The sequence below is a fragment of the Dermatophagoides farinae genome, unplaced genomic scaffold (assembly GCF_024713945.1).
Source record: "Dermatophagoides farinae isolate YC_2012a unplaced genomic scaffold, ASM2471394v1 contig11, whole genome shotgun sequence".
In the NCBI taxonomy this organism is placed as follows: domain Eukaryota; kingdom Metazoa; phylum Arthropoda; class Arachnida; order Sarcoptiformes; family Pyroglyphidae; genus Dermatophagoides; species Dermatophagoides farinae.
Window position 1 is genome coordinate 18,793 of NW_027461516.1, and position 24,991 is coordinate 43,783.

Here is a 24,991-nt window from a genome sequence, read left to right on the forward strand (position 1 = left end):
TGAAATGCCTATTTCACAAGCTGAAATACATAATGCATGGTGTTCACTGCATAAAATGACAAACATTTTGCATAATTTGATGGAAAAAGAAAAGAATAAAAAAGAAAACTTCATATTAGCTATCGACAATCAATCTCATATGTTTTCTCCCGAAATGATTAACGAATATAACAACTTCAAACGCAACAAAACTATTCTCAAGTTTGCTCTCACTGAAGTACGGTGGCGAATAGATGAAAAATGCAAAAATTCAATTGTTAAGTTACAGAAGACAATTAACAAATATATCAACTCCAACAGTGCGAGGTTAATCTCGCTGACAAATAGGCTTTCTAGCAACAACATACAATCAATCGAAGAACTAGTTTCTATTTATCATCAAATTTATAACGAGTTTTGTCGCAAAAGACTTTGGTATTATGGACCAATATTAGCAAAGTCGCTTTTATTCGAGTTACAAAGTATGGAACTTAAGAACTTAGAAAAAAGTTATAATTGGCGACAAAAAAGAATTGAACAAAGAAGGCAGTCATACGATAACATCAGAAAAGAAATCGAAAATTGCTGGGACGAATTTTTAAGGTCGCTGGCTGTTTGTATATACGATTCTTTCAAAATTCAGTTTGAAAGCAACGATCAGTCTAGCGCAATGATCAAAGAAAAAGTTAACACTAACAACGCTAAGTTCGAAAAAGTTAAAAATATAATTAAATCAACGTGGGACTTTGACAAGCTTGACGAGCCAAGTGAAAACAAGTCTTACGTAACTATTGCTCAAGAAATCAACGATCTGATTTCCAGCACAATAAATAAATTAACCATGGAAAAATGCAAAGCTGAAAAAGGTATCCAAATTTCTGAGTTCGAAAATTCAACACTACTTTCGTCTCCAGTGACGGAATTATACCTTAAAAGAGCTTACGATCTAAGTGCGAGTCGTGCGCCAGAACAAGAAAATGTTATAAACCGTTTGTTCAAGTTGATTCGCGAGTTGCTTAAACGCTTTATTAACGTTGAAGAACTTAAAATAGTCACTCAAATACCTTATTTAGATTTTTTATTGAGAATGACGTTTGATTACTACACCAAAAATTCACCGCACTTAACGTTTAATAATTATATCGAATTACTAAATGATTTGAATCTTCCAACAGGTTTCAAGTCTGAAGCAGGGGTTAAATTGCTTTTTGAGACATTTGAGAAGTTTAGCCAACCTGTAAAAAATAAAAGTGAAATTGAAAAAAGAGTTATAGTCAGAGAATTTTGGTTACGATTAATAAACAGACTGTCACACATAACCGCTCTGTACACCACGATTCTTTCTAACGATAAGATAAAGTTCGAAAATAACATTCTGTCCGTTTCGATGCCTTATCTAATGCCTTCAACAGCTGAATGTGTGACTTTTTTTATCCGATACTTTTTAGTTCCCCTGTGGGTTGATTATGTATTTAAGGATACTGTGACTAAAAGAAAAATTAAGAATTATATAAAGTCAGGAAACTAAGCATTTTTTTGACCACTGCCAGCACATCCGGAACAACCGCAATTGTGGCATTGTTCTACATTGATAGCTAGTTTATTTTTATTAACTCTACAAATACACACTTTACCAGTTGCTGTGTTTGAAGGATGTATGCAGCGTAAACAGCACAAGTTTTCATAACCGGTTTTTTTCCATTTAGCAATCAAAAGGTGATCGGCGAGTTTATTCTCGATGCAAAATAAATATAAATCTTTTGGAATGCATTTTTTTATGTAAAACATCTCGTAAATATATCGCGAACGATTTCTTAACAGAGAAGTAATATTCCAAGTGTGTTGGTACTGGTATTTTCCAAGATTGTTTTCATTTAAAACATCTAAAATCTTTTCTTCAAACTGTTGAAGTACTTTCTCCATTATGGGCCAAGAACTAGGAAAATCTTTCAATTGAGCTAAAGACATGAAAGTTTCTATGAGCCAATTTAGTTCATGCCTTATTATTTTTTCACGAAAAAGCAATAAATTTTGAAATTTAAAATTAAATAAAAACTATTTATGATTAATCATGATCAAAGTGTGGAAAACTAAAAAATGTTTTATCCACACTAATTATATAATTGTTTTTTGTAATGAATAGAGCTAAAGAAGTTCCATACACAACTGAAATCAATTTTGTCACGTCTATTCAGTACGAAACATTTATTTTTTCATGGAAAATAGAAGATTTCAAAAAAATAAGAGAAATAATTAAAATTAACTTAAAAAATCAGGTAGATCTGGACTCTTGCAGTCAAAATATAAACTATTTATTGTCGCCAGTCTACGTTGACAGATTAGGTTTTGAATGGTGGTTAAAGTTCTATCCGTTCGAAAATAGATATTCAGATATAGGCGCAAGTTCGTTGTTCTTATATACAGATCGCACGATATCTCAGTCCATAGTGTTTGACGCGAATTTCACAGTGACAAATATGTATCATGAGCCGTTTGACAATTGTTCTGAAACGTTTCATCTCAAAACATTAGCGAAATGTAATAGTATTTCAAATATAGGCATCGGAAACTTCATTTCCAGCGATACTATTGAACTGTATGATGATCAAATAGATGAATTAATCATTTTGTGCGAAATGAAACTATACGAACATACACTACGAAATTAATAAAATTAAATTTAGAAATCCAAAAATTAGAAAATTCGTTTATTATTCACTCCTATTTTGTTGCGTTAATCAAAAAGCAGAAAGAATTTCTGTCAGTGATTTTAAAATAAACAATCAAATGAATTTATTTAACGCATTAGAAACTGATGAAAATTGGTCGTTTTTCGACATTGCATTCAATTTGAACGATAAAATGGTACGTAAGTTAAACTTCTCACCCATTCTATATTAGTATCAAGGTATCTATTTTGACCGCGCAAAACATCAAAAAGACTTGAACAAAGTATTGAATCGAGCGCGAAACAACTGTATTAAAAAAATTCTATGCACAGGCGTTTCTTACAATGAGTCCCTAAAAACTTTAGAATTGATTAAAGAATACCCACAATCAAAAGATTTTCTTTACATGACGTGTGGAGTTCATCCTACAGAATCGAATGAAGTCGACCAGTATCGAAACTCCGGTGGACTTTTGGATAGTCTCAAATCTTTTGTGCTAAAACAACAGGGACTACGTCAAAGCTTACGGCGAATATGGCCTTGATAAAGCTCGAACTTCTTATTGTGATTATGAAAAGCAACTTTTTTTCTTTGAAGAACAATTAAAGCTTAATTCATATCTTCAATTACCGTCTTTTTTGCATTGCCGTGATGCTTATGATGATTTTTATACATTTGCTCAGGAAATACCCTGTTGTAGCAAAAAGTTCTGGGGGTCGTTCACAGTTTTGACGGGTCTTTATTGCAAGCAGAAGAATTAATTCGTAATAATTTTGACATTGGAATTAACGGTTGCAGTTTAAGAGATTTAGATACTCAAGTAGCTTGCTCTCAAATTCCTTTATCCAGACTCCACATCGAAACAGATGCTCCGTGGTGTATTATTAAAAAAAACGCACAGTTCCTGGAAATCACTCCGATGGACAGTTTTAGACTCCAAGATTGTTAAACCTACAGATTATAACCTAGAAGAAGAAAAACCTGTTTGTGAAGAATAGGAATGAACCAATTTTGATTGCGCAAGTAGCAGAGTGTTTATACAGATTAAAAACAAACGAACCTAAATAGAAGAATTTAAAGAATTTTGTAATTCGATTTACAATAATTCAGTCCGCTTATTTTTAAATTAAATTTATTATCTAGAAAACAAACTAGCATTTGATCAATGACAATCAAATACTTCGGGCTTTTATCTCTTAGTCATAAAATCCCTTTAGTTCAAAGACACTTTTCAAAATCAGTAAGTTATCTACATCATACATTTCGTTTGAAACTTAAGAGTGACGACGAGCTGGCAAAAATGCTTGCTGATATTATTTTGACTAAAAATAATATAGAACCAGCAAAGCAAGATTTTGATAAACTAGAATATAACTTGAATTCAAAAGCCAGATCAGATATTTGCAATGTAATTCCAGGGTCACTGTTGAAAGCTTATGACGAAATGCTTGAGCAGACAAACCTAACTTATGAATTATATGACAATTTTGTTCTTGTTATTCTTTCTAATTCAACATCATCAAATGTTTTAGAAATACTAGACGCATTGGTAGTATATTACGCCGTTTTTTATTTCAATTTTAGGCGAAAAAGACATTACAGTCGGGGAAATGTTGCAGTACGGCAGACAACTGTTTGTAAAGATTAATTTATTTAATTACAAAAATATCTTCGAAATAATCTGCGACGAAATGTTTGTAGCGGGATGCATTATTAATTTGATCAGACTAGTATACTTGATAACGCTTTACGACGTTTAGAACAAGACAACAACAAACAATTGTTTTTCGATTTAATAGAGAAATTCGCAAATACCACAGCAAAACCAATTTTAAACAGATTTGTAGAATTTACAGCCCTTATAGCGTACTTTAGAGTTATGCGATTTAGTTATTTAAGTCCATACTTGTTGCATCACGGAGCCTAAGGGCAAAGCGGTATTAATCTACTATGAAAAATAATTTTTATTAAATTTGAAGTAAATTATTCACGAAGCTTTATTAAATGCATTTTACCTAAACAAGTACTCTCGTCTTGTTTCATTGCCAATTTTGAAGTTAGTAAATGACAGAAGGAATTGCAGTTCACACAAATGATTCAAGTCAAAAGCAAAGCTCACAAATTGTAAAAAAAGGGAAAGCGTAAAACAGGCTGGAGCATCGTAACAAATGAAGACGATCAGGTAAAAAACAATGGAAACTTAAAAGTCAATAAATCAGATAAAATCGAGCACGAACTCATTTTACCTGATCAGGACATTTTGTTAAAAAGAATGGGGTTCACTCAGGCAGACGGAATTTACAGCTTATATGTTTCTGGATTCAGCGCAGAAGTTTTATGCGTCAGTTGTGTGTGAGTTTTTGTTGAACTGTTTACTTGCTATAAAGGCCAATGTACTTCCTGGAAGCTGCCTCGACTCATCTGAAATGAATGCAGAAAATAAACTGTCTGAAGATAGTCTTCAGATTTGCGCAAGAAGCTACGAATTGCACTGTGCTAGACGGAATTTTTTTTGGGGAATCAGTGTTGCACATAACACGACCCCCCAATTATCCACGAATTTTGTATTCACTTGATCTTGCTCAGCAGGTCACTATACCCGCAATATCAGCAGTAAAAAGAAACATGTTAGTTGGAATTACGCCATCAATATATGTGAATAGTGAAAGTTTGGGACGAGCCTACAACGACACGATCAGCCGTATAGAGTGTTCTAACGCGGCGTTCATCAGAACGGTGGCTTGCATCAACAACGGTAGATGCCCTGTCTCTTTGCTTGTGAATTTACCAGCCGGCCCAGCGTGGAATCAGTTTGACATGTACGAATTACTAACTTGTTTTGGCGCTTTAGACTTCGCGATATTTATAGAAGTTCCCAAAAAAACTTGAACTTATATTTGAGTAGTGAAATTCATAAGTTTGAATGCTGATGAAGGTGAATTCGAAGTTTTAAATAAAGCTGTACAAATCGATTTTGAAAAGCCTGAGGAAGCAATTTGTTTGTTCAAGTATAATTCCACGGTTTCCCTGGAAAATTTATCGAAAAACATAAACTTCCTAGATTTTAACGACAAAAAAGCTGTCTTTACTGTACTATCCTGAAGATTATTTTGCAAAATACCCCCGCTTGGTTTACTTACTTAATAAACACTTAGAGTCCAACTTAAATATTAAGTTCAAAAAACAAGAGATCCCGACCAGGACCATCTATATTAAAGCACTCCTCTCTATCGAAGAAGTTTCAATCCCGTCAAACTACAACGAAATAATCACAGATTTAATTCAGTCCTGTCGTAGCTGTGGAATAGTTTTGAATTTCAGGCTCGTCAACATGAACCAACCAAATCGTAGATCCTTCTGAATACGTTCAAAAGTTGGCTCAAAAATACTCAAACTCAATACGTATGATATTAACACTTTTTCGTACGACTACGAAAGCTATTTTTGGTTGGGTTTTTGTCGAGTTCGACTCTGTTGCATCAGCTTGCAATTTTGTGTCTAAATACGACAAACTTTGTTATGCGGGTAGAGCAGCTGAAATTCATTTCATCGATGAAAACATTTTTCTCGATAACAGTTTTAGCGACGCAAGTTTGTCACCAAACTATTCGAAAGAAGGAAGCAGTTTGTACAACAAAAGGTTGTTGGACAGCGTTTGGTCCTCGACTCAGCGCTTTCGAAGAACAAAAGAAAAAGTCTCTTCAAGAAGCACGAAGCGCAGCAACACGAGCAGCGAACCTCGCTCTTTCAGCATCCAACTTTATAGACGCGTTACCTGATTCTTCAATGCTAGCTTTGAACCACGAAGCACCAGACTTAGAGGCCGACATCAGCGAGTCTGAATGCGAAATGGAAGAGTAACAATCAAGGCGAAAAAACTTTTTTGCTCGATGAAGTTGGCTGGTAACAAATTGTATTTATATAAATCATCGTTAGTAAACGATTTAGGCACATCTCGCGCTAAATTGGACTTTGAATGATCGTATTTGTATCTAACGCGTTTGCAACTGGAGAAACGAACCAGTTTGTCCGTTTCACGCTCTTCCCGCAATTGTTTCATTACACAAAGCACGGGATTGCTGATTAGTACTTCGATACTGTCATTAGAAATAATTTTTGATCGAACCTCAGGGAACATAGATTTTCCGTAATTAGTTGGACAGTACTGCCAAATGTCTATGTGTTTATACTTGCCAGTCGCGTCTAACTTAGTTCTTACACCTAAAACTTTCGATTGCCCGATGAAAATTGCCGAACGAAGTGTATTTTGACAGCAGCCTGAAAGGTATCTTTTCGATTTTGTAGTATTCTGCATCGTTATTACATAATTCAGACGCGTCTGTCATCTTCACATTATTTAAAAAATTCTCCAAAGACCGGAGTCAATAGATTTTTTGGGTTCTGCCGCTGCAGGCATACTTCTTACACTGACAATGTCTAAAACTTCTCTGTCGACTTCGTCCTGCGAAGCAATCAAAAATAATTGTCTAGACCGAAACGAGTAATACGCTGTTTCTTGATTTTTCAGAGAAAAACTTCAAAATAAATTTATTGGAACTATTGAATCAGATCGTCAATTTTTTGGTTTTTGCACAAAACGCAGGATGCCAAATTTTAATAAGGAAATTGTTGTCAGTAAATTTTTCCAGCACGTATTCTGAAGAGCGAGAACAATTGTACTCGACACTACTATACTGTTTGTCAGAGTTAACGTAAAAAAGTTTTTACCTGCTCGCTGCGAATTTCCGTCAGGTTCGAGTCGTAAGAATAGAGTTCGCTAGAATATCGTCTGAGTTAGCTTTATGAACTAGAATTTTCAAGCTTTTTTCCTGCACACAAAGCTGCCACTTTCGATTTAGACAAAGATTGAATTTCTATGCAGGAAAAAAGCTGCTGAGTCGCAAACAGTCTAATTAAAAAATCAAGCGCCAATTTCTCTTTCTCGATGAGTTTGGGGTTGGCCTTGACATCGTGCTCACACGCCATTTTTGAAACGGCCCCAAACTTGACGATTTCGTATTTGTTAGACTGTATTTCATCCTTGGTCAAATACAAAACCGAACTAGTGTCGTAATTGATAAGATCCAGCGGGTCTAGTTTTTTGAAAAGCGCGTCGATTTCGCCGTGTCTGGTGGTGAAAACTCACTCAAAAACTTAAATTCAGCCAGCGATGAGCAAAAAGAACGAATATCCATATCATTATGTTCTTATATGTGGTAGAACAGATATTTATTTTTAATTCGACAATATTTAGTTTTTTAAAATTAATATTTAGTTATTTGTAAGTTGTATAAACGATATTTGAGCTTATAACTAAAATTACTATGCAACAAAATGAGCAGTCCGAGATTGTTCAATTGCTAATAGCAGACTGGAAATCTTCTGTAGAACAGGTTTGTAGTTCGTAGATTTTGAACAAAAGCTCTTTTATGTTTTTGAACGTTTTCTCTTGATCTTTTTTGTTATTGATCATGTGGCCGCCAAATTTAGACATCAGGGCGGGCAGGAAGATACTTCCGTTTATAAAAACCGAATATAATGACGAGTAGCGTCATGTGGAAGAAAGTTTTCAAAATGTAATATTCCCGGAAGTAGATGGGGCAAAAGCGTGACAGACGTGCTTAGAGCGCCGTGGAAAATGGGATTGCATATCAGCACTAGTGTTTCGATGGTTCTGTCTTTTGCAGTTATTCCCCAAGTGTGTGGGAATATGTGTGGATGACGTGTACAGTGTAATCGACGCTGAAACCAATGCTCAGAACGAGCAAAATCATGCTTAAGATGTTCAAATGGATGGAAAGATAAGCCATGAAGCCAAAGACTCCCAAATCAACAGATATGATCATGAATACTATGACAAGGACGTTAAACGTTCCTCGCAACAAGAAAACTGCTTACGATTACAATTGAAACAAAAGCCGTAATCATGCTAACGGCCGTGGTCGACCAGATGTTAATGTCTGTTTCGAAATACAGGAAGGTTTCCATAAATGCAAAAACATGTGAACAGCGTTCGTTTGAGTGAGACGAGCGGATCTATTCCGGCACGCTTGTATATTTCATTGTAGCGAGGGTGTGGGGCGTCGCCTTTGGCTAGATGGGGAATCAGTTTGGTTGGATCAGACGGTTTTTTGTTGCGTTTGTGACTTAAGTTGCTTGAATCTGACGTTTGTAGCCAGCGCTGTTCAGAATTCCCGCTACTCTGAAGCGACTTTATCGAATCCACCAACATATCTTTGACTGTTTCATAACTTGATAAATGTTTTTTGTACTGCAGAGACCTAATATCTGGCATTGTTTTCGTATCTGTTTTGTGATTTAAAATACTCCAGTCCTGAGAATAAGCGTTCATTATTTCTCGTAACTTTATCATGTAGCGGCTCTGTACGTAAGAGTTTAAGAAATTGTAGTGGAACAACATCATCTTAAAAGCTTTCAAAGGTGGAATTACAGTTTTATCAGCAAGAACAATGTTGTTGTCACTTTCTTTTTCGTCTGCAAAGTGGAAGTGTTCTCTTAAATGACGGCCAATTATCCCGACTCTGAGCCAAATGTTAAGCTGTGTATAGTAGATGGTTCTTCTTTCTTCAGATGTTTTTCCAGCTAAGATCTTGTGAGCGTTCTCCTGTAAGAAGAGAGTCATTCCGTTCGTTACATCCTGTGTGTCAGCTAAATTACGCAAGCTTCTGTCAAGCTCGAGAGTCGCATGAATTGTGTCTTTTTCCCACATCAAAATTTCACCAAGACTGTTATAGTATTTATCCATGTTTTCAATTGAACTAGTAATTCCGGGTACTGAACTGTCTACAGCTGCTTTGTTACACACGCCATAATCGTTTCTGTTAAAGGTGTCTATCCATCTGGGGGTCGACTACATACTCTTCGAAAATATCATCAAATGGCGTCCCTAATTTTCTAGTGTATCTGTTTTCGACCCCACTCAACTCCGCTGTATTAGTAGAAAGATCAGATGATTCACTAGCTTTTAAGTTTGGAGGCTGGTTTTTATCATTAGGAAATTGAGTCTGATATTGGTTTTTCTTTAATAATTTAGGAGCTGTAATAATAACTTCTGTTTGTTGCGGAAACAGCTGAATCTTGCTATGTGATAAATCAAACGCTTCACGTAGGTAACTGTCTGGTGGTGTTAAATGTTCCAAATCCAATCCTGCTGATAAATAAAATATTCCCAATACTAACGAGAGCATTAAATACAATCCAAAGATAACTAAAATGAAACTCGTTACTTTTTTACTCTGAAACAACGGGCCTAAATGCCGTAGTATAAACAAATGCGTTTTTCTACCTTTTGTCCCTTCAGGTTCTGCTGAAATATGTAGAGCACCTTCTACTATGACAGATAATTTATTAAGAGATGCATTTGAAAGCTCGATAAACTCTTTTCTTGTTTCGGATGACGTAGAGTCCAATGTATTTTTAGTTAAAATTCGATCTATAGCGCTTATTGATAAATTTCCGCTATTAATGTTTACAGAATCATAACTAACGGTGGATGAATAACGTCGTATGTTATTTGCAACTTCCATATTGTTGTTTTCAGAATTCATAACAGACCTACCGCTATCCGTATTTTGCGTTTTTCGTCTTTTTTTCTCTGAAAGTATCGAGTTTCGCAATTTAGTTAATGTCCATTGAATAGTTGCAACTTCAAACATTGTTCGAGAGTTCATAAACTTTTTTCTTAAATCGCTAATATCAAAAAGATATCTGCTTTCATTTTCAGAACGATACCCCTCAGGATTATTTGAATCAATAGACATCATACTAGTGTCAATCACAACATCAGGTAATTCATATTCTCGGTTATTTTCATTATCCGGCAATCTTGGTTGATTAGAATTAATACTATATATTGGCACAGGATTACTTCTTGAATGTCGAGCTCTTTCTCTTAACCAAATTTTGTAGCTATCTATAGTCAATCTTGAAAATCGCAAACGAGCTAATAAGCGATCTGGCAAAAACCAAATTCGCCCTTGACTTTCAGCTTTTGCTTCAAGGCACAAGATAGGATAGAAAAATATAATATTAAATATAAATCCTCCTAATAATCCAAAAGACGTGATAATACAAAAATTCCTAATTGCCGTGTATGGACCTATAGCTCCGACAACAAATGATACAATACTAGTTAACGTTGTGATAAATAATGCTATGCATGATTCAGCTAAGGCGTTCTGACAGCGTAGTTTTGGATTCTTTGTAAATGTAAAACCTAAAGTGTAAAAAATTTAACACAACAAAAGTATTATCCAGCCCGATTGCTAAAACTAAAAACGGCGTAGCGTGCATAGTAGGCGTATGTTTTAATCCAAAAGCATAACATATTCCAGCACCTGCAGCAAATCCTAACAAAGCACTAACAGCACCCATTATACCACAGATCGATTTACTTCGAACATAATTCTTAGTACGATTAACTAGAGCCATATAAAGAAATATCAATATCACAGCTGCTGCATAATCAAAAACTAAACGTTTATCAAAATTTGTTGTTCTAGTAAGTTCATCTTGCCATGATCTTTGAGCATTGACTATAATATTAAAGTTTTTAAACTGATCGTAATCTTTATATTTTTTAGCAACCAAACGTTCTGCATCCTTTTTCTCTTCTTTCTTAGTAAATAGGTTCAAAATTCTATTAACCAAAGTATTTACAATGCCAGCGTCATAATTTGGATTAACACCAGAATTATGTGAGTACGGCTTTATATCTTCATTTATGAATCTAATAAGTTCCCCTTCCCATTCGTAACTGTGACGAGCTTTTTCTGGGTGATTAGAAGTTTCAAAAATTATTAAAAAACCAGTTGCACTTGTAACACGCACTATACCAGATGGCATTTCAATAATTTCAGGTTGAATCATTGCTAAATCAGCTTTCACAATTTTGTTATTGATGACATTAGGGATATAAGGCCATTGTCTGGTACTAATTTGATTACCAAATAGATTTTCTTTGGCATACATATCTAAAGCGCTTCGAACTACACAATCGGATTGATCCATATCACCAAACTGCATTTGTTGCCGGTAACATATTTCTGAGTAATTGATTTCGGGGTTTGAAGGAATTGTTAAATCATTTGAGATGTAATCTACAAGGGATTTCAGTTTCCCTAATGATTCTTTCGTTAACACATTAGAATTGTCCGAGCTGATTAAAAATAACATATTAATCCTCGGTGGAGCTCCAAAGATAGCCGCTTGCTTTGCAAGATCAGATCTACTCTGACTTATCGGCATGGCATAAAGCACATCTGCACGATTTTCAAACTTTATAGTAAATAAAAAACCTCCAAGCAAAGCAGCCGTTAACAACGAGCTGATAATGTATCGTTTAGGTGAATCGAATATTTTACCTCCAATGAAAAAAAAAAGCTTCCTAAAATTCCGAAGTAACTTCGCTTTATGGTCTGAAAAACTCATATTCGACAATTGAATGGTTTAGCTTTAAAATATTCTTTGTGCTTTCGTGATCAAGACCGTATAGTCTCGCGCATAACTTTTTATTATTTCTTCTATTCAATTAATATATCATTGCTATAAATCCACACACTTCATTTTTTTAGAAGTCCACAATCCTCATAAAAAATAATCAAACATGTCTGTTGTTTCTTTACTTAATGGAATACTCACAAACGATAATGCAGCATCCATTTGTAAGTTCCTAACGAACCTAATTTAATAGCTGAGATCGCTCAATGTAACGTGAATGTGTTAGGAATGTGCTGTTACGTCAAAAACTATTGTCACCCTTTGGCAAACTGCATTAGTACGCCAAACGTAAGTAAAACTAGATTTTAAATTTTAAGTAGCCAAAAAACATCGTGGACATTCTCTCTACAATGCCTCGTTGCCAATGCACTCCTGGATACAGAGGAGACGGTAAAGTATCAGGAACAGGATGTATTAATATTGATGAGTGTAAAGAAGGGTTGGCAAATTGCTCTGATATTTGTATCGATCTATCACCAGGATATAAGTGTGACTGTAAACCAGGGTATCAATTAGATAAGGACGGGAGAACCTGTGTTGATATCAATGAATGTCTCAACAATACTTCTCAATGTTCTCACAAATGTGTTAACACAGAAGGAGGCTACCACTGTGCTTGTTTTCCAGGCTATGAACTTCAACCTGATGGAAAAACTTGTTTAGATATTAATGAGTGTGAATCAGTCAACTTAAGTGGTTATTCAGTTTGCCAGTTCGATGAGCTTTGCATCAATACAGCAGGTTCATTTTATTGTGGTTGTCCTAAAGGTTTTAAACCCAACGGAAAACAAGTGTGAAGATATTGATGAATGTATTGATTTTAATGAAAAACCTTGTCCTAATAGTGCTTATTATGATCAATTCAAAAATTTAAAACAATCACAAATTTGTCAAAACGTTTACGGCGGACACCTCTGTATGTGTAACAATGACATGGATTTTCAACTCGACCCCCGCTATCCGTTTCATGAAGAACCCATTGTAGAATTATATGCATTGATTAAAGACATCCCGTTAGATGATCTACAGTACCTCATTAAAAATATGACTCTGCAAGATCAAAAGATATGGTACAAAAAAAACGCAGAGATATCTATCCAACCATCATGACCAAGAGACAGAAAGCCAGCAACATCATTTAGGTTTAGAAAAACTGAAGAAACGAAACCATTTACTGATGTTGCATAATGCAAAACTCAAATGTGAGAAAACTAATCTTTGTAATCCAGATTATGATCGGTGTCTGTCTGAAGCGACGTGCCAACCTGAACAAAATATATACAAATGTAAATGTAATGATAAGTCTATTGATTATTACACACAGCCTATTGGATGCGACAAAGGAACACTAATAGAACCAAGTGAACTTAACTTATCTTTCCGATCTCAGCTTAACAATAAAAAAGAAAACCTACATGACTCTAACAGCATTCCGAAAATAAATAAAAATAGTAGCAAGCTTTCAAATAACCTTTTTATTGTTGGTGAAAATCTATCTTGCTTAGATGATTTCCATTTGTGTCCTTTAAACGCAATGTGTAAAGAAAATTATTTGAATTTGCAATGTTATTGCCCTAGAAACAAAAAACTTTCAACCGAAATAATTCCTCCCATTGAATATAAACGAGTCGTTCTCGGGAAATTGGCCGCTATGAGCGACGATGAAATTCGTATTATTGTCAGTCACACCCATTGGATGGAATATTGAAAATGCTATATCTATCAAGATACAGATTTTCGGATGATACGAAAAAAAAAGTTGATTGGAAAAGCACTAGCCGTATTGAAGTCCTGCTTGAAAAAAACTCATATCCGAATTGCACTAGAAAAGATATATTTGAAATAATTGAAAGTTCAATTAAAACTATTTATCGCAATGTTTGTAATTGAGCTTTAATTTCTATGATTTTATAAGCACATTAAGAACGTCCAACAAACTTTTTAATCGATCCAACGAGATCCAATATAATTTCAAAACTTTCATTGCCTTCCGTCATGGAATCATACATTGCTTCAACCATATCTGAATCTCTGCCAATTCCTTGGTATCTGGAAACATCAGGTATTGATAGTTCTTCAACGGAGTTTTCTTTTTTATTTTTTGTCACATCCAAACTAGTCTTGAGCTGCGCACGTTCGAATTCAGCGTCAAAGTCGAACTCAGAATCAGAAGCGTCAAAATCTTCGTCTTTTAATACATTTGCAGCTTCATTATAAAAAATTGGTTCTGATATGTCTGAAGCTTCCTCATAGTTATTTTGAAGTACGCTAAAATCCGTAAGTTTTAGTAATTTTTCTTCGTCTGAATTTACAAAACATTCGTAAAGTTGATTTATATACTCTTTATATAGTTTTGCTTTTTTAGAAGTGTAATCTATTGGTTTTTGTAAATTAAAAAATTTATCGGCAAGGTTATTTCCGCCTAAATCTAAACGAACGGCCTCTTCTTTTTTCAGTGGATCAAGATCTAAAGATCTGATAAAAGAATACGAAACCCCTATGTCTCGATGCTTGCCTGCACACTCTAAACAGAGCAAAATACCGAATGTCACAGAACACCATTTAGGAGACTTAAGACCACAATCAAAACAAACGTTATTACCCGGCTTGTTTGTAATATACTTCACAAACTTTATTAGGTCTGATTCAAGTAATAATCCTTTTTCGTCTGTTTTTACTTCATTTGTCGCGAAAAAACTCATATTACAATTAATTGGCTTGAAAGGCGATTTTGGCTATAAAAAAATTTATTTGATTTAATCTTCAATAAGCAATTATTCAAGTTGACGATTTTGATTTTCTCAAAACCCGTAATTAGTGCTTTTAGGCAATTTAAACTGCTTTACTTAGTACCATGATTTTTTCAAAATTAAATTTGGAATTCTTAAAATCAGATTAACAGCCAAACACCGTTAAAATGAATGAACCTGATAAAATATTCAGTGAAACTTTGTTTGACGACATCAACCAGTATATTAATGAAAGATTAGCCAATGGCGAAAGTGAACACATAGATCTTCCCAACCAATCTTTTCCTTTGAATTTAGAATTAGAGATAGCAACTATCATTAATAATACTTACGAAGGTTTTCCGTTCGCTATAAAAATATTAGATAATTTTTGCAAAGATCTGGAATATGTTATTTACAACAATGACTTAATAACATCGTTAAAAAACGAAGGGCACATCGTTGACATTATTTGTGACATGATCAAATATGAATACAACGATGACGCTTTAAACGAATACTTATTGCTAACTTCTTCAACGAAATCGCCTCTTTTTTATTACGATCTATTCACCTCAAACAAGTTTATAGAGACAGCCTACCAATTATATGAAGCAAACAAACAAAGTAATTTTCTCAATTACTTTATTCATGATTGTGCTAATTACAACCAGTTAGGATTGGCTGAACGTAATTTACCCGGTTTTACCGACGTATCGCATTATGACATTTATATAAGCACTTATCAAGAACTTTTAGCTAGAGTTTTTTTTGAACGAAGATAAACTTTTTCATTTACAAAATTTTGCAAATCATATTTGCACTTCAGAAGTTAATTTTATTTATGGTCAAGCACTTTTAATTTCTTTATATAATCATTCAAACAAGTTTTCATACGTTAAATTTATTATTAATTATTGTTACAAAGAATTGAGGAAAACTCGCAAGCAGCTAGCTACTTCAGTAAAGATAATTGATTCTTTCACGTTAACTTGTTTTGATAATTTGGCTCATAATCTCAAAGTTTTACAAACTAACTATCATTACGAAACGACAGACGAGTATTTTAAACTTCTAGAGAGTTTTTACAAAAAGATTATAGATGTTTTACAAAAATTGTGCGAAAATAAAAAAATTCTAACGTTGAATGAATCAGATTTGTTCAAGCCTGCCGAAAAAATTTACCAAACGACGAATCCGGATTTAAATTTTTCAATACCCAAGTATTTAATCAAAATTGAAAACGATTTAAAGAATAAACCAGCCGATACATTTAGCTCATCATCAAATTCAAATGGCTATGAATATTTTTCTAACGGTTCAATAACAGACGATGAAAAGCATGATATTTTGAAAGAGGACTGTATTGAATGGTCAACTGGAAATAAGAAAGACAACATTGGTGTGTTATGGGATTATCCGAGTGTGAGCCAAATGGATTTTCAAGACCATCTCAAGCAAGAAGATTCTTTTTCGGATGAATATAAGAAATATCTTAAATGTCTGAGTTCTCCTGTGGACGACATTCGAAGTACTTCTTTACTTAGTGAGTTATTCACAATTTATTTGAACATATGTAACACATCTAGTGATGAAAAACCAAATATCAATGACATTGTAGTAATGTTGAAAACTATTATACTTCTCGCCATTAGTAATGAATACGAACTAATATATGAGCATATCAAACAACATTATCAAGAATCAAGTCAATACCTAAACGGGTTTGCAAACGAAGCTTTTGACGACTTAAACAACAAAGAAGATCAGTTTACTTATGAACTAAGCGAACTCGAAGAATTAGTCACCAAAGATAGTAGAAAATCAGAAACAGAGGTTTCTCAGATTTCTAATTCAAATCTAAACAAACTTAATTCGTCACATGAAGAGTAAGTTTAACGCTAAATACCCATATTAGACTAAAAATAAAATGCTACCAAGAAATTAAAGAAAACTCGAACTATTTAAACATGGTATCGAAAAAATTAAAAACTGTTGATGCAAAAAGAAGATCTAAGCACAGGCGGCAGACATTATCGAATTCTAATTCGAATCTCGTTGTTAATTTTGCCTCGATGGTACAAAATTTACGTCTCAAGCCGCACTCGTTAAAAAACTTTGTTAAACTTGAGCTTTTGACGGAAATGTTTAATAATATGACCTTATGCATGAAAAGCTATACGGAAACAGTGATAAACGAATTATTGTTCTTTTCAAATAATTACAATAAGATACTGAATGATGCAGAAAAGTTTGATGAAACTACAGTGGCACACATACTATCTAATTGTCATTCTTCTTATAGTGGATTTGTAATAACAAAACTTGTTTTTGCAATTTTATCTACCCTGATTGCATCTAACACAAATTACCGTTCTAAATTCTCGTTAATAAAGAAAACATTACTATTTATCGGTATCAATTTTCCAGAAACTAGGTGTGAAATCATTGATTCAATTCAGTGTTTTATCCAGTCTATTCCAAGATACAGAAATATCATGAAGACAAACGTTTCACAAATCGAAATAGAACTTGTTTCGGTTTTATTGGCTTTTTGAGTTTAAACACCACTGAGATCCAGTTACACGGAGACAAAATATTTCCTACACTGTCGACCAAAACTTATTATCAAGAACATGACTTCGTTGTCATTTCAAGATTATCTTTAGCTTTAGTCCACTTAGTGACATTTTTTAGTACTAAGTGTTTTTTGTATATTACAGAACATTTAATAAAATTAAGTCATTCCTACTTAGAAGAACAATTGGTTTCTATTTTAAGTACGTTTATACTTAAGATCAAAGAATATATTGCTTTACTCGAGCCAGATAATGCAAGCGAAGAACTAAGTAAAAATCTAAAAATCATATCTCTCAACTTAAACGAACAGAAAGATATAAAAAATAAGCTGAATTACATGCTAGAGATGCAAATGTACGATCCGGTATGTGCTAAACATATCCACTAATGCAATAAGTTGATTTAATACTTATTCAATGCAGAAATTAATACTTTATGCGTATTTCATTTTTTTTTGATAATTCATTCTCAAGCTGTTTGATTTTATTGATGAAATAGTCGATTTGAATTTGATCTTTGATTCGTTGATTTTCGAATTTTTCAATGTACTGTTCCTTGTCAGTGTTATCTAGTTCGAAATACGAAATGTTTTGCAGCTTGATTTTGAGTTTTCCATGGCGTCTGTGAACTTGCAACTGATGTATCGAGGACTGGACTCCAGCAGTTATCAAAAAAGACTGACAAATACTTGAAATAACGACGAATTTCGGGTTTCCACAATCTGCTGATTTCTTTTTCCTTAAAAAAGCTGTTCGTTCAACATATTGATTTGCAACTGAGACACATTAAGCATTTTCATTAACACGAAACGCTGGTTTTCCAAAGTTAGCGCAGAATCAAGGGTAACCTCATTTTTTAATTTACTCTGAGCTTTGAAAGGATCAGTATCGACAACCATCTCGTATTTCAAAAGCTCGTTTTGGCTGTCCAGTAACCGTTGATACATCTCATCACGCTGTTTTATCAAGATATTTATTCTTTCTTCTAAGAATTTGTATGTACACCCTTGCAAATTTGACTCGATCGCTTCCAAAATGTAAGACAAAGCTTGCGAACACTGGCAGTCTGAAACAAACAAATTTTTTACAGTTTGCTGATCAAACAAATGTTCTACGGCTAGTTTTCCGGTTACATTTGCATTGTTTGCAGTTAAATAGATTCTCATCCTTGCGTTTTCCCGTAGTAATAATTTATATTTTTTTTCCAACACAATGTACTCGTTTGAATTTTTTATACTCATGCTCTGTTTTATGTCTTGGTTTGAATAGCGTACATCCGAAACAACGTCACGTTCCAAAAAAAGTGGGTTGTTGTTAGTTGAGTTTTTTATTTTCAATTGGTTGATTTCAGACTTCAGTTCGTTAATGATAGCTTGAATACCGCGATGCTTTTAAAATCAAATTGCAGGTTTTTTCAATATCCCAATCTTCGTCTAAATCTGAGTCGTAGTCTTGTTTAATCACATTATTTACTGAAACACTTGATGTAATCACTTCTTCTACATCAGAACAATCATCTCTAACGGAACTCTGAGAAAATCCGTAGTAATTCGTATTTTTTAACTCATGAGAAAATGAATTTAATTCAGACTCTTTGTTTGCGGCAAAACTCACAGAATTACTGTTTTTATTGTATACTTTTAATTCACTGAATTCTTTTGCTAAGGCTAGACTTCTTTCTCTCTTACCTGGACAAATACCTATAATAAAATGTTATTTACTAACATACTTTCAATATTCGAATCAAAACCAACTTGCATTACTTTTATACAATATACACAGGCTTAGTAAACTTTTCATTTTAGGGTGCATGATCATTTAGTGTCTTTTTTTGTTATTCGTCATTTTGTTCTTTATATTTAACTTAACTATCTTTAATATTTACGCGTAATAAATAACCGAATATAGATCCCAAGACAGTTTATGTTTTAGTAAGCATATCAGCTACTGATAACAATGTAACACAATGAATCATAGTTTTAAATAATTATGTCACCGTACTTATTGTCAAATATTCGTTAAATCAAAAAAAAAAAACCATAAAAACGCGTTAATTGACCAATTGTATACAAGCGTATGTATTGATATTCTCATATAACAAGGATTAAACGTTGTTAACTACTTATCAATTTATACAACTTATACACAATCTATTCAAAAAAATAGTTTTTTATCTAATTTAATGCTCTAATCAATTATATTGTTATTTAGGCTCTAGTAACATCAAACACACTAATATCTCATGATTTTACAGTAATACAGTAGTAATATATAATTTTTATAAAAATGTAAAAAGTCGACAACACCTTGGGATTCCCGAGCGGTCCCCCAGCTCAGTACTAACCAGGCCTTAAGTTGCTTGCGTTCAGAGTTCTGATGGGATCTGCGACTTTCAACTTAGTATGGTCGTCAACAATAATGTGAGTTTTATTCTCTTTGATAATATGTATTTAGCCAATCTGCTAATAACCACGCACTAATTTTTCAACTTAATTTTAAAAATCCAAAAAAACTAATTCTTTATATTTTTGTATAATTAATATTTTACATCCAAAAAATAATAATTTTATAACATTTAAAAAGTCGACAACACCTTGGGATTCCCGAGCGGTCCCCCAGCTCAGTACTAACCAGGCCTTAAGTTGCTTGCGTTCAGAGTTTCTGATGGGATCTGCGACTTTCAACTTAGTATGGTCGTCAACAATAATGTGAGTTTTATTCTCTTTGATAATATGTATTTAGCCAATCTGCTAATAACCACGCACTAATTTTTCAACTTAATTTTAAAAATCCAAAAAAACTAATTCTTTATATTTTTGTATAATTAATATTTTACATCCAAAAAATAATAATTTTATAACATTTAAAAAGTCGACAACACCTTGGGATTCCCGAGCGGTCCCCCAGCTCAGTACTAACCAGGCCTTAAGTTGCTTGCGTTCAGAGTTCTGATGGGATCTGCGACTTTCAACTTAGTATGGTCGTCAACAATAATGTGAGTTTTATTCTCTTTGATAATATGTATTTAGCCAATCTGCTAATAACCACGCACTAATTTTTCAACTTAATTTTAAAAATCCAAAAAAACTAATTCTTTATATTTTTGTATAATTAATATTTTACATCCAAAAAATAATAATTTTATAACATTTAAAAAGTCGACAACACCTTGGGATTCCCGAGCGGTCCCCCAGCTCAGTACTAACCAGGCCTTAAGTTGCTTGCGTTCAGAGTTTCTGATGGGATCTGCGACTTTCAACTTAGTATGGTCGTCAACGATAACATAAGTTTTATTTTCTTTATAATCTGCATTTAACCAGTCTGTTAATAACTACGAATAAAATTTCTTTTACTGTAAATGTTTAAAAAAAAATATTATTGTGGGAATCAAAAAGAACTAAAATATGAATTTTGTTGAGAAATTAATAAACAATGTTCTAATACCTTTAAACTGTTGAAACAAACAATATGCAAAATATTAGGTTTTTTTTAACAGCCTTAGTTTAATAGTATTCAATCTTTAATGTGCTTGCGATAAGAACTCTGACAACATATATAATTTTAAATTTGTAAGAGCACCACCGGTGGCTTTAATTTATTTGTTTTGCCAAGCCTATATATTTTAAGTTAGTTTGTTTTTTTTATATTAAATCAATACATTGGTCAAGAAAAACTATTTTTCATAATCTTAAGTAACTACTTGTTTTGATTTTCTATAAATTCAAAAATCAAATTAAATGATAACTTTATTTGCTTCCTTATTAGTATATCAGCAGCGTGTAACAACTTATATAATACATTATATTATGTTAATTACGTTCATTAAAGCAAAAAAATTGTATTCGCCAAATTCAAATTTATTTTGTGATAAGAACAAAGACTTTCTATGTCTAATTAAAAAAATACTTTCTCTCTGTTATATCATTATTTATTTACCAATCATATCTTATTTTTATCAATATATTTTGTATATTGTTAATTGGTTTTTTAATTATCTATGAGGTAAAATCAGCAGTAGAGGATCTATTCATTCCTGCTAATTACTCGCCATACAAATAATTGATACTTATTAAATTTATAAAATTTACGATTTTAAAGATTATCAGAGCTAAACGTTATATATGTGACATGAGTGAGAATGTTCATATAGAAATCGTGTTTTGATTAATAGGGCAAGTATTTTAAGTAAAAAAAATTGAAAATAAACTTGTTTGTTTTTAGCCTCGAAATAGTTACAAAACATCTAAATTTATTCATTAGCTTAATAATTTAAATGAATACTGAAACTATTATACTAAATTAGAAAATAATAGTTAAAAGTTATAATCTATGGCTATAGTAACACGTTCTAAGTTCATATTTTGTTAAGATTTGGATCATAAGCAGGTGTTAATGTTACAACACCAGTTTTTTACGTCGTAGACAAACATTCAATAAACATATTTAATTTAATAAAACAAAGTTCACGACACGATGAGAATACGGTTAATGGATATGTACTAGTTTATTTAAAATCAATTTTGGTTATGCCAAACTATAATTTAATTAAAGAATGAAACTATCTTTCAACTAAAAAAAATACATATCCGAAATTCTAGCTTGCTGTGTCACTATATTTTTAGAAAAATAAAAAGTTCAAAAACAATTATCGAATACGATAATTGAATGTAAAATCTGTAAAAGAAATCAACAAGAGCGACAGATCAAATGAGATATTCCAAACAAAATTACTCATTTGTCGATAAAGATTTATTATAAAGATAAGAGACTTCTTCTATGCTGAGTTGTTTAAACGAATTAATACCATCAAGTATAACGACTTCGAAGTTTTCAGCAGATGCATCTACGTTACTTTCCGAAAAAGTACAGAGTATTGCTTTAAGAGAATGAACCAGTAGTTCATCGTCAGACATGTTTTTAAGATGAGGTTGTATTTTTTCTAAGTAAGTTCTTGCACTTTGATTGTTTCTACCTATTGAGTAAGCTTCATACAGCTGGTAGTCCCCGTCAGGCATAGTTTTCGATCAAATGAGGGCCTTCAGCGTCGTAAACTCCAATAAGCGAAACAAAACCAAAAGGACGTCGACTTTCGACAATGATATTTTCATGTGCCAACTTGTGAAAAACGTCGCAATAAAAAGTGTAAGGAGGGTATTCGTTGTGTAAGTAATGCCAGCGTTTGCACTCCTCTCTTATTTTTTTTTAAAACGTAATCAGCGTCACTGATAATCCCGCTAAACGATGCGACGCTGTTATCGACAATTCTTAATATTTTAGAATTCATATCAGCTAATTTACTAACGTTTCTACGGGCTGAAACGATAACAACTGAGTTTGCTGAACAGACACCAACGCAACACGTTCCCTGCTTGCTGGCTTCAAAAGCGTATTCAATTTGATAAATCTTTCCTTGAGGAGACCATGTGTTGACACTAGAATCGTAATTGCTTCTACTCATTTCAGCGAAATTTACATTTATTTATTTTTGTCCGATCTTGAAAAAAATAGCTGACTTTACTTCTTTATTTCATGGGGACATATTAAAAAATTAATTAATTAAAAATTCTAGAACCAAAATAATTATATGTTTTTTATACTATTCAAAAACGAAATGACCCAATGAGTCAGAAGTGTGATTTTGATGCATTTAGTTGCGATTTAAAGAGAGAACATTATTTTTTGATCAATATAACTCAGTTGTTTCTGTGGTAGTACACCCTGTAAGCGACGCTAATATAAAGAATAAACTGCTCGACTCAGCATTAATTAATGTCAAATTTTCAGCTCCAGGTTAATGTGATAACGACAAACACGACGACAGCCTTTAAGGATCAGTATTATTCTAGTTTGAATAACGAACACACTTTATCAAATTTTAAACGACAAAAAATTAGAGACAAAAGCTATTTCAATTTCAGTTAATGTGGCTGGCAAAAAGCGATCTGTTTTTGGTAGCGTGCTTTAACGCGGTAATGATTGCGCTCTTACATGCAGGAATACCACTAATTTGTTATTATATTGCTTTTTCCTTTGTTAGTTGACTCATGTCCATACATCATTGTCAAAAACAATATTCAGCAAAAAAAAATCTTATTTATGCATCCGATTTTCATCGACTCTGAACATTATCAAAATCAACTTTCCAAGTGTTCGCTAGATGATGTATTTGTTGACGCTCAAAAATTGTTTGATCGGCATAACAAAAAATTTCCGTTCATATTTTTGCATCAGTGGCGAATAAAATATATAATCGAGTATTTCTACAAAATTTTTAGTAATTTTTTTTTTTGAATAATTTTAATTTAAAACACTATTATTCCAAAACTGTTCTGCTACACAAATATCTCGGCTTAGCAAGTACTATCCTTTCACTACAAGTTCAAGTTTTTTTTTTTTTGTAATTGGTTTATAAATCAATAATTAAACGCTTGTGCTTATTTTAAACGCTCATTTGCGGAATCATGAATTCATTTAGAGGCGGTAAGTAAAGACAATTTCCATATTTTCTGTAGAAAAAACGTAGCTTTCAAGGAAATTCTCGAGGAGACTCCCCGCGGCGACTCTCGAGGCGGCTCAAGTCGAAACTCATTCAACGGCAGAGGAGACTCCGCGAGAGGAGGTTCTTCGAAACTCGAATAACCAAAGAGGAGGACCTCAAAGAGGAGGCCCTGTCAAAAGGTCGAGGTGGTCCAGGTCGAGGTGGTCCAGGTCGAGGTGGTCCACGTAACAACGATCCACCAAACCGCAGAGGCGGTCTTCGCGAAGGAGCCAAAACAATAGTAATTCCTTTTGAAGTAGGAAATCGATGCTTTGAAGGTGTCTACATCGCTAAAGGAAAGGCTGACGCTTTGGTTACAAAAAACCTTGTTCCTGGAGATAATGTATACGGAGAGAAGCGAATTGAAAACTGTCTCAGAAGACGGAGAGAAAACTGAATACCGTCTTTGGAATATTTTTAGAAGTAAACTTGGAGCCGCAATAACCAACGGTATTTCAACGATGCCGATTAAACCTGGTTCAAAAGTTCTTTACCTTGGAGCTGCCAACGGTACTACTGTCTCTCACGTATCCGATATAGTAGGACCTGAGGGATGCGTCTACGCTGTTGAGTTCAGCCACCGGTCTGGAAGAGATTTTAACAAACTTGGCTAAGAAACGCTCCAACATCATTCCCATCATTGAAGATGCTCGTATGCCGTGGAATACAGGATGATAATAACAATGGTTGATGTTATTTTCAGTTGACGTAGCTCAGCCCGACCAGTCCAGAATTGTCGCGCTCAACGCTTCCTACTTCTTGAAAACACAAGGGTACTACCTAATTTCCATTAAAGCGTCATGTGTAGACTCGACTATTTCTCCGGAACAAGTCTACGCTTCCGAAATCGATACCTTAAAGAAACAAAAGTGTTAAAACACTTGAACAACTTAGTTTAGAACCTTATCATCGCGATCACTCTATAATTTTAGGTAGATATAGAATGCCATCTAAGAGCAAAAATGCATAAGCGAATGA

At 33.5% G+C, this 24,991-nt stretch overlaps 1 protein-coding gene and 4 pseudogenes across 1 annotated transcript; 1 reads left to right on the forward strand and 4 right to left on the reverse strand.

Moving 5' to 3' along the window:
• Window positions 1–19,769: 19,769 nt before the first annotated feature.
• Window positions 19,770–19,889, reverse strand: LOC142597936 (5S ribosomal RNA; annotated as a pseudogene).
• A 167-nt stretch (window positions 19,890–20,056) lies between these two features.
• Window positions 20,057–20,177, reverse strand: LOC142597938 (5S ribosomal RNA; annotated as a pseudogene).
• A 167-nt stretch (window positions 20,178–20,344) lies between these two features.
• LOC142597937 (5S ribosomal RNA) lies at window positions 20,345–20,464 on the reverse strand (annotated as a pseudogene).
• Window positions 20,465–20,631: 167 nt separating this feature from the next.
• LOC142597939 (5S ribosomal RNA) lies at window positions 20,632–20,752 on the reverse strand (annotated as a pseudogene).
• Window positions 20,753–23,936: 3,184 nt separating this feature from the next.
• Window positions 23,937–24,983, forward strand: LOC142597931 (uncharacterized). Its single transcript, XM_075734934.1, is given in 7 exon segments — window positions 23,937–23,955; window positions 24,136–24,377; window positions 24,379–24,609; window positions 24,611–24,671; window positions 24,674–24,717; window positions 24,719–24,880; window positions 24,882–24,983. Coding segments are annotated over 7 exon segments (861 nt in total).
• Window positions 24,984–24,991: the final 8 nt, after the last annotated feature.